This window comes from Sinocyclocheilus anshuiensis, unplaced genomic scaffold (assembly GCF_001515605.1).
Source record: "Sinocyclocheilus anshuiensis isolate Anshui unplaced genomic scaffold, SAMN03320099.WGS_v1.1 scaffold1290, whole genome shotgun sequence".
Taxonomy (NCBI): Eukaryota; Metazoa; Chordata; class Actinopteri; order Cypriniformes; family Cyprinidae; genus Sinocyclocheilus; species Sinocyclocheilus anshuiensis.
In genome coordinates this window covers 107,542-123,160 of record NW_015558599.1, presented here as the reverse complement: position 1 = coordinate 123,160, position 15,619 = coordinate 107,542, and the positions used below count along the sequence as shown (strand labels likewise).

The 15,619-nt window shown below is 37.5% G+C and overlaps 1 protein-coding gene across 5 annotated transcripts in view; it reads right to left on the bottom strand.

Annotated features, from left to right (window-relative positions):
- tiam2a (TIAM Rac1 associated GEF 2a) overlaps nt 1-15,619 on the bottom strand; it is an 82,358-nt gene that overhangs the window by 37,697 nt on the left and 29,042 nt on the right. For 3 of the 5 annotated variants that reach the window (XM_016475874.1, XM_016475876.1, XM_016475875.1), the window contains exons 4-9: nt 11,159-11,639; nt 10,858-11,027; nt 8,965-9,189; nt 4,592-4,777; nt 2,774-2,920; nt 2,030-2,074 (exon numbers count right to left, since the gene is read on the bottom strand). In XM_016475874.1, coding sequence (XP_016331360.1) covers nt 2,030-2,074; nt 2,774-2,920; nt 4,592-4,777; nt 8,965-9,189; nt 10,858-11,027; nt 11,159-11,639 — 1,254 coding nt within the window. The remainder of the gene's footprint in view (nt 1-2,029; nt 2,075-2,773; nt 2,921-4,591; nt 4,778-8,964; nt 9,190-10,857; nt 11,028-11,158; nt 11,640-15,619) is intronic. The other 2 variants (XM_016475877.1, XM_016475878.1) reach the window with 1 other exon arrangement.

Below are 15,619 nucleotides of genomic sequence, written 5' to 3'. Positions count from 1 at the left end.
ATGCGCCCCCCCCCCCCCATTTCATCTCATTAAGAAACTGTATGTGTTAACTGCATAGGAGGGCCTAGTGACTGGGGACCCAATTTTAAAGTCTAAACAGGATTAGTCAAGAGATGAAGAACAAATGATTTGCTTCTAAGCAAGACCAAACGTAGGCTTAAAGACTGACTGATGTTCTCAAACTCAGTGAGAGGCAAAGAGAGGAAGAGAGACAAAAAAGACACTTTGGCTTGATGGCTACCACAGTGGCAAAAGGTTGGCCTGTTTAATATTTATCAACTACCATAAGGCTGTTATACCAACCATCTGTGTGTCGCTGCGGGGTAGAGTACAGCAGGCTGCAATTTACCACATATGGCTTTTAATAATTCATAATACATTTCTCCCTCTGTCTGTCTCCACAACTCTGCCTTCTGTGGTGTGAAATGAAATTGGGGCTCATTAGCCAAGCCGGCTGGATCTCCCATTACATGACACATGTCAGGGAGGGACAGGGACTTCATGTCAGTGATTGGAGACTTTTTTACCTTTCGCTCACTTAAGATACTACTGGATTCACTTAGTGACAGAAATGAGCAATTTAACTTTTTATTAAGGGCCAATATTTGGTCTATGGAATTGATTTTCAGTGACTTTTTTTTGGAACACATAACATATTTGTTAATTTATGTCAAATACTTAAGTATATTATTATTTTTTATTGGACACTGCAGTGTCTTAACTCATAACTATTTAGGCCTATTGTGTAAAATTTTATGAAATGTATTAAATGTCGTAACAAAACTAATAAAACTATTTATTATGGGGCCATTGGCGCTTCACATCTGGAGCATTTTTTTTTTTACTTTCAGTGGCATTTTTTGCATAGACTCATTGTTAAATTTCTGCCAATGGGTTCTTTATGCAAAAGAATGTGCATTAATTAAGATGGGACAACTACAATTTGGGATCACTTGTTCATCAATTAAGAACAGGCTTATGAATTGTTATGCCGTCTACTTTCTACATAGACAGCTGACTTCTAAAACGGAAAACCTAACTGCATATGAATCTCATTTGGAGACACATTTTTAGAGGTGAAACTGATTTTCCCATATAAAAAGCAAAAACCAAAAAAGCATGCAAGTCATGCAAATCTTTCAGCACTATTTTTTGGCACAGTAAGTCTAGCAAGCTACATTTTTAAGATGGTTTCCCAGAAGCTACTGACCTCAGGGAAGGTCACCACCATGTACCAAGTGATTATCGGGAACAAAACTGGTAGTTTGGACATGAAATGATTTTCTTCTGAAAACATTTGAGTGGGGTAAATAAAATCTGTGCTTACAATGAATAATTTTATTAATTTGATTTCTAGAGGCTGCAACAATATTTTCCTTCCAGCTGTTATCCTTATGAACATTTCAATTAATTAGATAAAGTGAATTAAGGCATTTACAGAGGTGTATAAGAACATTTAGAGGTGTATTTTATCATATCATTTTGAAATATAGTCAATGTAGAGCCAGTTTGCTCATTGCAATTCATTCTGGAATTGCTTTATATGAGAAGGGCATGTGCAACCTGCGAACCAAAATTACTGCCTTGAAGTGTTTTCTAGGTAGGCAGCTTACTAGTTTTTGGGACCCACTTTATATTAAGTGTCTTTAACTACTATGTACTTGCATTTAATTTATTAATTTGATCCAACATACTTATTGTGCACATACATGTTTTACATTGTACTTATGAAATAACTGCATGTAAATACATCTGTAACTACACTATTGGCCCTACCCTTTTCTATTAACCAACACTAACCATACCACCAAATGTCCCTAACCCTAACCATATCCCACCTCAAAAGCAGCACTCAACATGAACACAATATGTACACTGTACCTATTTTTTCCCCCCTTACCTAATAGGCTAAGCTGGGATCATTTTGGAATATAGCAGGATTGACAGGAGGTCGAAATTAAGAAGCATTAATATTTCTATAAGGAGCCATGCTATACTAGCTGTGGTCTAGAAAACTAGTGTCCCTTACCTGAGGAAGACCACTGTAAGAACAGCAGCTCAAATCAATGAAATCCTTTAAATAAAAAGACAAAATGAAGGATCTACAATTTTTATACAGACCAAGATGGTTTACTAGGTGGTAAAGAAGTGCAACAGACTCACAAAACAAGCATTAGTGACTTACTTAGCTGCCACGTTTTATTCCAAACAACACACATAGTACTCTAAATGTAGAGACAGTCCCCCTGCAACAACTTGGTGTTAAATGCCTTGCTCAAGGGCACGGTCATGACAGAAAATCTATAAAATTCTCCGGCTCATGGGTCAACCCTCTCTAGATTTAAACAAACAGCCCAGCGCAGATCCTTAACTGCTAATTCACCACTATTATTAGCGCACTGCATTAAGATCTCAACGGGGAGGAAACATCATCAGCTTCATCAGTGTCTCAAGGCTTTACACTTGGTAACCAGATATGAAACTCTACATCTGAAAATAGCTCTATTATCTTGGTGCATTTCTGAGAAAGGAGGAGGAGATGGGAAAACGAACAGCATTTTTAATCCTGCCAGCTCTGTAATTACTACCTTTAGAGAGTCTTTATTTATCAATGTCCTGTTATTTGCACCTGTGGGAGGAATTTCCCACCAGCCTGATGCATGGGTTTCAAAACATAAAAGGTAGAAAAATTGATATGCAAATGCACTTTCCAAGCACTTGTGTTACAGCACACAGTCACGACTGTTTAAAGCAGACAGAGTGGGTGTAGTACCTGTGAGACTGAAGGCTTTTTTTCATGACCTCGCTTGGTAAGAGTATCCAGGCCCTTGAGGGAGGAAAAGACCCCTTTCTTACTGCAACCTCGGTGGGACAGAGACAGAGAACGCTTTCGCATTGTGGCTTCATCTCTGGAACAGATCTGTACGACAACAAAGAGACTGGCTGTAATGGTAACTAGGTAAGTATTCCATTTTTGGAAATGAAATGTTCCAAATTAAGTGTAACAGCTTCCTCTCATAGTAATTTCAGGTTTCAAAAGTTAAAATCAAATTAATTTTCAGTAAAGAATTTTTTTTTTTTTTTACAATGACGTATACAGTAAACCTGTCAGAATAATTTCAACTTCATTTAAAAAGGAGTATAATAGCTGAATTCCCTGTCAACAACTAGACTACCCCACAGCCCTGATCCATCAATCAGAGAGAGGGAGAGCTGTTGTTGCCATAGAAATTGTGAATTGTGCCAAAAGAGCTCAGCAGCAGCCACCCACTTCCATGAAGCATTGCGCATGACAGTCAAGTTAGTCTCCCATGCTCTCAACCAATTATATGTGTTAACATTTTGCAATAAAACAACAAATCACTGCAGTCACCCGGATCCAGTACGTATCCAGCCCAGATGGTGGATCAGAACCTACAGATGACCTCGACAGCCCTGAATGTCAGTGGAGACCAGGACAACTAGATGAGCCCCAGAGACAGATCCCTAGTGAGGACCTTGTCTCCTAGACGGCCTCTGGGACAACACCACAGGAACCAGATGAGTCCTCTGCACAATCTGACTTTGCTGCAGCCTGGAATTGAACTGCTGGTTTCGTCTGGTCAGAGGAGAACTGGCCCCCAGACTGAGCCTGGTTTCTCCCAAGGCTTTTTCTCCATTCCGTCAACGATGGAGTTTCGGTTCCTTGCCGCTGTCGCCTCTGGCTTGCTTAGTTGGGGACACTTAATTTCCAGCGATATCGTCGACTTGATTGCACAGACACTATTTAAACTGAACTGAGCTGGATGATGACATCATGGAATTCAATGATGAACTGCCTTTAACTGAAAATTGAGTGTCATTTTGCATTATTGACACAATATTTTCCTATTTAATGCTGTAAAGTTGCTTTGACACGATCTGTATTGTTAAAGGGGTCATATGATGCGATTTCAATTTTTCCTTTCTCTTTGGAGTGTTACAAGCTCTTGGTGCATAAAGAAGATCTGTAAAGTTGCAAAGACTAAAGTCTCAAATCCAAAGAGTTAAAATATTCTTTATAAAAGTTCAGAGTCAGCCACACCTACCTAAAACGGCTCGTTCTAACACGCCCCCACATATCTACCTCACTATGTGCGTTTCAAAAAGGCGGGGCATAGAGGAGAAACAATAATGTACAGTATGTGGAAAATAATGTGTTTTTTAACTTTAAACTGCATAAACACATTTCATTACACCAAATACACAAAATAATGTTCTTTTAAGCAGCATCATATGACCCCTTTAAAAGCGCTATATAAATAAAGGTGACAAATACATTATATTTTAATATATTTTAATCTTATTTTAATATATCTATTATTTAATTGTTTTAAATTATACTGTTGTTTTGATTCCATCACAGAATTTGCAATACTGCATGGGATGAGTTCACTGCTACATAGTTTTCGGCTTAGTACCTATGTCTTCAAATTATATTCAAATAGTTTGTTCAGTTTTGATTTAACTTGTTAAACCTTTGAGATCCTAATGGAGAAAATGAATGAGACATATTTCTGGAACCACTCAAAAAGTGGGCTGTCACTGTTGTGTTCTTTTAATGGCTACTAACCAGTGCATGGAAGGAGGACACGGAGAAGATTCCCAGACGGGCTAGTGCAGCTTTGGTCGGGCGGCTGACCGTGGCTAGCAGGCTCTTGGGGTTGGGTAACTCTCCACCTTGCAAACTGGCCAGGTAGCAGCGCATGCGGAAAAGGTCCATGTTGAAGCGCTCAAGATTCTGTTCCCACTGTTGGATCTGTCCGCAAATTAAAAAAAAGTGTTACTGAGGAAAGGCATCTCATCCGCTAGGTGACAAACTACTGCTTCGCACAATGATCATTTGCAGTGTTGGGAAGGTAACTTTGGAAATGTAATGGGTTACAGATTACAAGTTACCCTATTTAAAATGTAATAAGTAGTGTAACTATTTCAATTACTTTATTAAAGTAATGTAATTGATTATATTTGATTAAATTGATTTAATTTCTACATTTCTTATATTTTTTTCTAAACATTCATTAAACACATTCTAAACAGTTTTTCAAATAATTTGGAAACATTTAAAGCAGGCAGGGTTAACCTGACAGTAGTACTCAACACTGATTACATTCAGAATTTCTAAATCCTTCCATCACTTGTATTAAAGTGGGGGAAGTCGTGGCCTAATGGTTAGAGAGTCGGACTCGTAACCCAAAGGTTGCGGGTTCGAGTCTTGTACCGGCAGGGATTGTAGGTGGGGGGAGTGAATGTACAGCGCTCTCTCCCACCTTCAATACCACGACTGAGGTGCCCTTGAGCAAGGCACCGAACCCCTAACTGCTCCCCGGGCGCCGCAGCATAAATGGCTGCCCACTGCTCCGGGTGTGTGTTCACGGTGTGTGTTCACTGCTGTGTGTGTGCACTTGGATGGGTTAAATGCAGAGCACTAATTCCAAGTATGGGTCACCATACTTGGCCACATGTCACGTCACTTTTATAATAATTTAATTTTAAAGAACAGCCACCACAAAATCAGACTTTAGCACCTCTTTTTACTTTGAGATCGTTATGAGGTTAAATACAGAATACAAAAAATTCTATGTATAGCTATGACATCTAACAATGCTTTGGGCACAGGAATAAACAGTTCATTAAAAAAATAAAGCATACATAAACCCAAATAGGAAATAAAAGTTATCAAATAAATATGTGTCCTATTCTGTGTCCTAAATTCCGGTAAGTAACTGTAATTTAATTACCCATTTGTTTTTAGTAACTGTAGCAGATTACAGTTACATTTATTTTGTAATTAAATTATGTAATTCCATTACATGTAACTAATTACTCCCCAACACTGATAATTTGTGATCTATGGTGGCAGAAACAGCATGATTAAAGGATCTTTGCGGCTGTAATTGCTCTCAGATGTGAGAGGGCATAAAGGGAGTTTTTCTCCAATCTCCAATTGCCATTAATATATGTAATAAAAAAAACAGAGGAAACCACTTAGTGATTTAGTGCTCTGCTCTTTTGACAAAACAGATGAGGAAAGGAAAAAAATGCCAGGATTATTAGTCACAGCTCTATGCACATTATCAGTTTTCTGATGAAACTTTATAACACTAGTCTCATATAGCTAAGCATCTGACCAAACACCATTTGTCTGGTCTACATTGCAGCCAAGAACCGCCCACTTAAACAGGAAGAGATTGTCTGACTGACGTGTGACAAAATAGAATTTGTTTTGTTTTGTTGTAATGTAATGTACCATTTTAAGGCTGTGCTTAATAAAAGCCTGTCTACACTAATGATGGGGTTTGTTTTCTTTTAATGGGGAAAGCTATTATTGTATATTCTTCACTTATTATTTTTGAGACATAAACAATACAATTATTTAATTTAGCGATAATTGACAACAATGGATTAAAAAAATATTAACATTGCACAGACTTTGCTTTTGTGCATTGTTTGTATGGTTTGGGCTCCCAGCATCATTCATACCACTGCCAATGAGTTTAGAAACACTGTGTCATTAAAGTTTCTTGGTATTTGGTCTATTAAATTCTCCCAACTCAACCTCACATCATTAAAACAAGTATAATGAGGTTGGACAGACACTGCACTGTTAACTCATGGGAATCTTATGCTAGCCCAGGAGAGCCTTTCAGAAGTGCGACACTGGATATCAACATTGGACACCCATTACTACAAAAAGAGAGGCATGTTCGTTGTAGTTTAGAGCCTATTAGGAACACACTGGCTTGACTGAGTCTTTGGAGCCTGTTTGAGAAATTTGTTCTAATGGTCTCCCATGAAATTTGATCCAGAATCAACCTGTGTTGAAAAAAAAAAAAACAGTTAAAAGTTCTCACACAATCTGATCAGGGGTCAATGGAGACTTCAAACCGCCCAGCTGGAACTGATTTGTGGAGACAACACTTCAAAGTTACCCAGTTTCTCAGACACAGCCACCACAAAATCAGACTTTAGCACCTCTTTTTACTTTGAGATCGTTATGAGGTTAAATACAGAATACAAAAAATTCTATGTATAGCTATGACATCTAACAATGCTTTGGGCACAGGAATAAACAGTTCATTAAAAAAATAAAGCATACATAAACCCAAATAGGAAATAAAAGTTATCAAATAAATATGTGTCCTATTCTGTGTCCTAAATTCCGGTAAGTAACTGTAATTTAATTACCCATTTGTTTTTAGTAACTGTAGCAGATTACAGTTACATTTATTTTGTAATTAAATTATGTAATTCCATTACATGTAACTAATTACTCCCCAACACTGATAATTTGTGATCTATGGTGGCAGAAACAGCATGATTAAAGGATCTTTGCGGCTGTAATTGCTCTCAGATGTGAGAGGGCATAAAGGGAGTTTTTCTCCAATCTCCAATTGCCATTAATATATGTAATAAAAAAAACAGAGGAAACCACTTAGTGATTTAGTGCTCTGCTCTTTTGACAAAACAGATGAGGAAAGGAAAAAAAATGCCAGGATTATTAGTCACAGCTCTATGCACATTATCAGTTTTCTGATGAAACTTTATAACACTAGTCTCATATAGCTAAGCATCTGACCAAACACCATTTGTCTGGTCTACATTGCAGCCAAGAACCGCCCACTTAAACAGGAAGAGATTGTCTGACTGACGTGTGACAAAATAGAATTTGTTTTGTTTTGTTGTAATGTAATGTACCATTTTAAGGCTGTGCTTAATAAAAGCCTGTCTACACTAATGATGGGGTTTGTTTTCTTTTAATGGGGAAAGCTATTATTGTATATTCTTCACTTATTATTTTTGAGACATAAACAATACAATTATTTAATTTAGCGATAATTGACAACAATGGATTAAAAAAATATTAACATTGCACAGACTTTGCTTTTGTGCATTGTTTGTATGGTTTGGGCTCCCAGCATCATTCATACCACTGCCAATGAGTTTAGAAACACTGTGTCATTAAAGTTTCTTGGTATTTGGTCTATTAAATTCTCCCAACTCAACCTCACATCATTAAAACAAGTATAATGAGGTTGGACAGACACTGCACTGTTAACTCATGGGAATCTTATGCTAGCCCAGGAGAGCCTTTCAGAAGTGCGACACTGGATATCAACATTGGACACCCATTACTACAAAAAGAGAGGCATGTTCGTTGTAGTTTAGAGCCTATTAGGAACACACTGGCTTGACTGAGTCTTTGGAGCCTGTTTGAGAAATTTGTTCTAATGGTCTCCCATGAAATTTGATCCAGAATCAACCTGTGTTGAAAAAAAAAAAAACAGTTAAAAGTTCTCACACAATCTGATCAGGGGTCAATGGAGACTTCAAACCGCCCAGCTGGAACTGATTTGTGGAGACAACACTTCAAAGTTACCCAGTTTCTCAGACAATTCTAACCTTTTACCCTTTACCAAATCTCTCATCCAGTGCCTGGCACCCCACTAACTCCCCCTTTTGACCTCTGCATCAGCTCCAGAGGTTCCCATGAAGCATTAACATGACTGTTATCAGGCAGTGGGAAAACTACTAATACCATTGGTCAAATAAAGCTATGTGAGTCATGCAACCTCTAAAGTGGTATGTGGCGGTAAGATTAGCATGCCTTCTGTTAACATGACAAAGCCCTCAATGATTTATACCGATGTTTCAGACAAGATGGAGAGCTTGGTACATTCTCAACCTTGTCAATAAATACACATCTCACTACAAAGCATCAAACGTAATGACGTAGTTAAAGCACTAAACTTCAAATGTTTGCATGTGCAGCTGCACCTTAATTGTTTCTAAGAAATTCAGTCTTTATCTCACACAAGCACATTTCATGTTAAAAGAATAAATCAATAAATTGGTCAGTCAAAATTTATAAAAAAAAGAGACAAAAAAGGACTTCATACAGTATTTAGACACACTTCCAACAAACTGGATTTAACTGTTGCTTACCTGGTTTTCAATAGCCTTTCTATTTTTGGGGTCACCAACGATGGACAACTGCAGCTCTGCCATTTTCCTCATCTTGCTGTCCATGTCGATCTTCTGGAGAAGACCATGGATCTGTCCACGTAACAAACGCAGTGTGTCCTCTTTCCCGTAGCGTTTCGCAAATAAAGATGCGCTAGCCGAATGAATGGCAGTTACCCAGTTCTCTAGGTCAGTCTGGTTGGAGGCCTAGAGTGGAAAATAACATACAAGGAAGGAAATGTGACCTTTTATACATAGAAGTTACTGTAAATATTGTCATTGTAAAATATAAGGCTATTTGATTAGTAGCGTATAAGGCTTGTGCAGAATTTTGTATCACTTCATTTTAAATAACAAAAGTTACTTTGTTTTTTCAACTCAACTCAGAAATTTTAAAAAATTCTGAAAATGTATGTATTTCCATTTTTAGATTACATTATGAAGCCTAGATTTTCAATGTCTCACACCTTTGGACCCCACTTTCAAATTTCAAGCATTTAAAGTGATAATTCACATAAAAACTACAATTCTGTCATCATTTACTCACCCTCAAGTGGTTCCAAACCTGCATGACTTTTTTTCTACTAATCACAAAAGAAGATATTTTGAAGAATGTGGGTAACCAAGCAGTTGCTGCTCCCATAGACTTCTGTAGTATGGGAAAAAAATACTATAGAAGTCAATGGGGCAACCAGCAACTGTTTAGTTACCCACATACTTCAAAATATCTTCTTTTGTTTTCGGCAGAAGAAATTGGAACTTGAGTGAGTAAATGATGACAGAATTTTTGTATTTTTGGGTGAACTATCCATTTATGTTTATGCTTGATATCATAAGGTCGTTAGCATCACCTTATTGACAAGTAATGTGTGCAATGTTTCTTTTATTTATAATACTAAATTCTGTCACACTGCACTAATCAGCATTTGGAATCAACAGAGTCTGTCTGGTTGACTAAGTCAGAAATTATAGCAATTTTATTGGCTTTAGAACATAAAAATGTCAGTGCTTTCACTAAGAAGAAAAATCCATATCCATCCATAACTAATCAATCAATCAATCTTCATGTTCTCTGCACCAGTCAGTTTTACAACAGCAAGCAAGTGGCTGGTACTCAGTGGCCTGACACTATACTAAAGTAATAAGCCCCAAGAAGCCGTGGTTTACAGTGAATTTATAACAGCTAAGGGGCGTTATTAGGTACGACGCGAAGCAGAGTAACTAAAACCCCCTTAGCTGTTATAAATTCACTGTAAAACCATGGCTTCACGGGGCTTATTGCTTTTATAAAACGGTAATTCCATATACGTAGTAAGGTCTCACAAAATAAAACAGAGCAAATAAAGTGTAATGATATTAATAAAAACATTATTCTTCCACCAATCAATGTAGTTCCTCAGAATCAGTTGTGGTTGCCGAGCAACACACAAACGTAAACAAAGGTGTATGTTTGTAGAGTAATTTACAACAGCTTAGAACGTGGCTCAGCCAATCAGAATCAAGGACCAGAACTATCCGTTTTATAAAGAACAGTTGACTATACTGGAGTCTCATTTCACAGTTAGTAGCATCAATCAAACAAAAACACATTTGAGCTGCAAACAACACAAAAGTTAAGTTAAACAATTTGTTAAACCAATTTAAAGTATATCATAAATTAAACTACACTTACATGACAGAAGCTTACACTGCAAACTTAAACAAAGGCATGTCATCGACTGACAGTGACCGGAAGACTACACAATCAATAAGTTGTGCTCTAGAAATGCTGCCGGTTAACTGTTCCCGCTCTGTACACATGCAGCTTCTGTGTGGCTCTGCTATGCTTTCAGCGTGAAGTGGCCATTAGTTTGTAAGCTCAGGTTTTCAACTTACCTGAAAAAGGTAGACATCACCATAGGCATTACTGAGGCAGAACACATTCTCTTTCTTGGGGTGCTCAGGAACTGCCTGGACTACACCATCCTCTGCTAACAAGGCATAGCATGGAGACTCTGGATCTGAAGAGGCTTTTCCATAGGTCTCATAGAACAGCATTGTGCAGCCTACAAGAAAAAAAATATATATAATTTGGTCATCACTGGTCACTTTAAGCAGTCATTGTGTGTTCTTACTACACAAAGGTGAGTGGCACAGTAAATCACATTGGCCGTTATAGTAATCATGGCATACTTACCCTTTAGAGTGACCCAGAATTGTTTCCATTTTCGACGGCCCACTAGCTCTAATTTGCGGTCCTTGTGTACAGTAAGCAATGGCTTGAAGGAGAGCCATCCGGCCCGCCTAACTACACCCTTTTCTTTCTCAAACAGCAAGTCCAGCTGCTCTAGACCTCCGAGGACTTCTTGACTACTGCTCTCGGTTTCTTCTGAGGAGCTCTCGCGCCAATCTTCTCGTCCACCTTCTGCTGGAGGCCGACCGGTCTTCAGCTCCCTCATGAAGTTCTTGTAGATGTTCTGCCGCAAAACATCGGTACCCAAATGAAGGGCACCGGCAGAGCCGCTGCGGGTATTCAGTGACAAAGAGTGAGAGCGGGTTTGAGGCATGCCGTGTGGAACCGTCAGAAAGCTGGAGACCTGAGAGGGAGAACTGGTATCGGCAGTGAGGCCATCCACACCACTATCAAAGCAATCGACGGGCTCATTATATCTCGGCTCCTACAACAACAGCAAAGGAGAAATATTGTAAGAATTTGTGTTTACTTGTGACCATCAAAATATAATTTTTTAAAACCACTATAATAAACTCATCCATTTTTGCAATCTGGGTCATTTCATTCAAAATATTTTTTTTACATTTATTTATTATTATTATTTTTTTTATATTCAAAAGAAAATGCAAGCATTGTTCATTAATGCTAAAGTTCCCAGTGTTTTGTTGCTATTCGTTTCTTGGTGTTCCAAGTGGTTTTTAGCACTATTCCTTCACCTCCTTCAAGTCTATGTGATTTTTTTTTTTTTTCGACCGAGACCATTGCAAATATGAATGATCTGAGACTTTTAAATATTACTCACACCATTTGTGCTACTGGTTATGGAGTTTTATATCTCAGGTCATAGCACAAATGTTATGCAATAAATGTGACCCTGGACCACAAAATCAGTCATAAGGGTCAATTTATTTGAAATTGAGAATTATATAAATAAGCTTTCCACTGATGTATGGTTTGTTAGAAGACATTTGAAAATCTGGAATCTGAGGGTGAAAAAAAATCAAAATAATGAGAAAATCGCATTTAAAGTTGTCCAAATGAAGTTCTTAATGCATATATATTCAAAAATTATGTTTGGATATATTTTTGGTAGGAAATTTGCTAAATATCTTCATGGAACATGATCTTTACTTAATATACTAATGATTTTTGGCATAAAAGAAAAATTGATAATTTTGACCCATACAATTTATTGTTGGCTATTGCCACAAATAGAACATGATCTTTACTTAATATCCCAATGATTTTTGGCATAAAATAAACATCTATAATTTTGACCCATACAATGTATTGTTGGCTATTGCTAACAAATATACCCGTGCTGCTTATGACTGGTTTTGTGGTCCAGGGTCACAAATTATATGCAACAAGATACTTTAAAGGGGTCATATGATGTTGCTAAAAAGAACATTATTTTGTGTATTTGGTGTAATGAAATGTATTTATGCGGTTTAAGGTTCAGAAAACCTCACATACTGTACATTATTGTTTCTCCTCTATGCCCCGCCTTTCTGAAATGCGTCGATTTTTACAATGCTCACCGTTCTGAAAAGCGAGGTGTGCTGTGATTGGCCTGCATCCAGTGGGGACATAATTACGGATTATAATGACTTATACTGTCTTTTTACGCGTTGCATTGCATCGCGCCAAGTAAACATAAAACAATGTCTACATTTGTGATCGGAGAAATGACAAACAACAAGTGCTACTCTACACTGCTCAAAACTTGCGTTGAATAGTCAGTGGCAAATTCTTTAAATATGAAAACGTACTTATAGCCTGTGAGTCAGAACAGCTGGCATTGTAGTCTACTCTCCCAGGATCAGGCGAACCACACAGTGTCTTCACGACATGGCGGCAGCAACAATACGACAGCGAGAATAAAAGTTACACCTTCTTTCTTTGCGTGAACATTTTATGCAAATCTTCCCACATCGTGACGTAGACATGTGGGGGCGTGTTAGAACGAGCCGTTTTAGGTAGGCGTGGTTGACTCAACTTTTATAAAGAATATCTCTTTGGATTTGAGACTTTAGTTTTTGCAACTTTACAGATCTTCTTTATGCACCAAGAGCTTGTAACACTCCAAAGAGAAAGGAAAAATTGAAATCGCATCATATGACCCCTTTAATACTTAGGGACAGAAACTTGAGCAAAAATAACGCCTTAGCAACAACCTCTAATACGAAAACTAAAACAAAATAACAAGTCAGTTATCGCTGGTGTATGACAGTAAACGCAAGTTTAATCGCCATAATGCTACACAAATTTTGGGAAAATGAAAGCCATGGGCACACCTCTTTACCCCATTCCTCATTCACCATGGAAAGCACAGTATGTTCTTTAAAGGAGTGTCATTAGAAAAATCTCATTAAGAGCATCAATCTTTCTTCAAAGACTACACATATCCAGCAGCTGACACTAATTACACAAGGGTTCAGATGTGCCAACAACACTCTGTGTAAAACTACAGCTGATGTCTGGCATTCAGTGGAGATTTTAATGTAAACTTCAATATTTTTTAACAATAACTGCAAAAGTTTAATTAACAAGTTACATGGCCACATTATTATGCATATCCAGTTTGAAGCCGTCCAGTGATTAGTGATTACCAGGGAACTAGCAGTTGGTCAGTGTATATCTCAGTTCTACCAAAAGGTCTTTGTGGCTGTCAAACTGTAAGTGTGTGTTTCTTGGACTGGTTCATAATACATTTTAGATGGGTTTCACAGTTATGATTATGATTAACCTGACAGCACAACATTCTCATAAAATGTGATCTGATTTTCACTGAAGTCATAATAAATATGGTATAAACCGCACACACTGTCCAGAGCCAAATCTTTATTCAGCAAACATTCCAGGTCATTAATGGGAAAGTGTGTGGCAAAATAAAACTCCCTATCTTTCATTCCCTATAATATATTTGCATCAGTTTAATACTGTATATGGAACGTCCCGTTTCAGCTCATGTCACAGTAATTAGTATAAAAGGGCACGATTTCCAGGAATTTTGTGCCAGAACTTTTTTTCATATCAATTTTAAGGAAAGCCATTCTCTAGCCTTCATATAATGAATAGAATTCATAGAATGATCATCATACTGGGGAGAAAATCCACAACGCAGTTTTAATGAGGTATTGGCAGGGTCTTTAGAAGTCCTTTTGTCATCTGTTTCACCAGTACCACTCAGACTTAACACTTCCACTTCCTCTAGTCACAAAGTAAAGAAGTTAAGAAAATGTAACTAAAACAGTGCAGTTTTCTTGCATGGTAAGGCAACCTCACGCAGAGAGTAAAATGTAATGCATTCTTTGTTAAAGATTTTATTATTATGCCCTAAATGAAAATCTGATCACTGGGTTCATTCAAACATTCACAGTTAAAAGGAGTATTGTGGATCTCCGCAGTCTACAATGAAAAACTGCATTATAATTTATTAGCATCATTAGCATGTTAGCATAACTATTCCATGTCTACATAAATGCCTACAGATGTAAAACAATACAAGGTAACTGAAATGACTTTAAAATCACATTTCATGACTGCATCCTGATTTACAAAAAAATGACTACTTAAAATGTCTTTAGTTTAAAAATAAGTCACTGCTTTCTTCTGATGTGAGCAGAAGAAAGCACAGCCGCTTTAAATTACTCAAAGAAGAACTAGACTGTATCATATCATATTATAAGTCTAAAGTGAGTAATAGCAGAGTAATGCTTGTTTGCAAAACCTTCCACAGACACGGACTCCACAGAAAACATCAAAGAGTATTCCACTCTTTCCCATTAAATGCAGCATAAAAGCCAAACAACAGGAATGTCTCACTGATGGTTAAAAATTTTCACACACATGAAATCACAAAAGACGACGTCAAAAGACACATTGCTAATTAGCTACTAAAACTTGTAAACAGTGTAAACAGAGAGCAGAAATACTATATCCACTTATTTTATAAGATGAGGTACTCATCATTGGTTTTCCTCCGATGCAATCTTTAATGAATCAACTCCTCGTTTTCTTCAACACCACAGCGTTTATCCCATGCTTTCTTTTGGTACCCACCAAATGCCAGACACTGCCTTTGTGAGGAATACATCGTCCTGTCATCTTCAGAGCACTAAACCTAAACATTTCTTTTGCATTTTTTCAGCTCCAATGTATCCTGATATTCATTTGTTAGAGCCCCATGGGTTCCTTGTCTCATTGAACTGGCATGGTGTAGATTTCAATATTGTGCCCTACATGTGTTCCTGGTAAAACAATAATGCCCACAGCGGCACCTGGCACAAGTAACAACAGTCAATAACCCAACGGACTGATGCTTGCACTCATCAGTCATTCTTGCACTTATATAAGGCATGTGGCTAAAAATTACAACAACAAAAAAAAAAAGAAAAGAAAATGTGAGTGGTGGTATGAGAA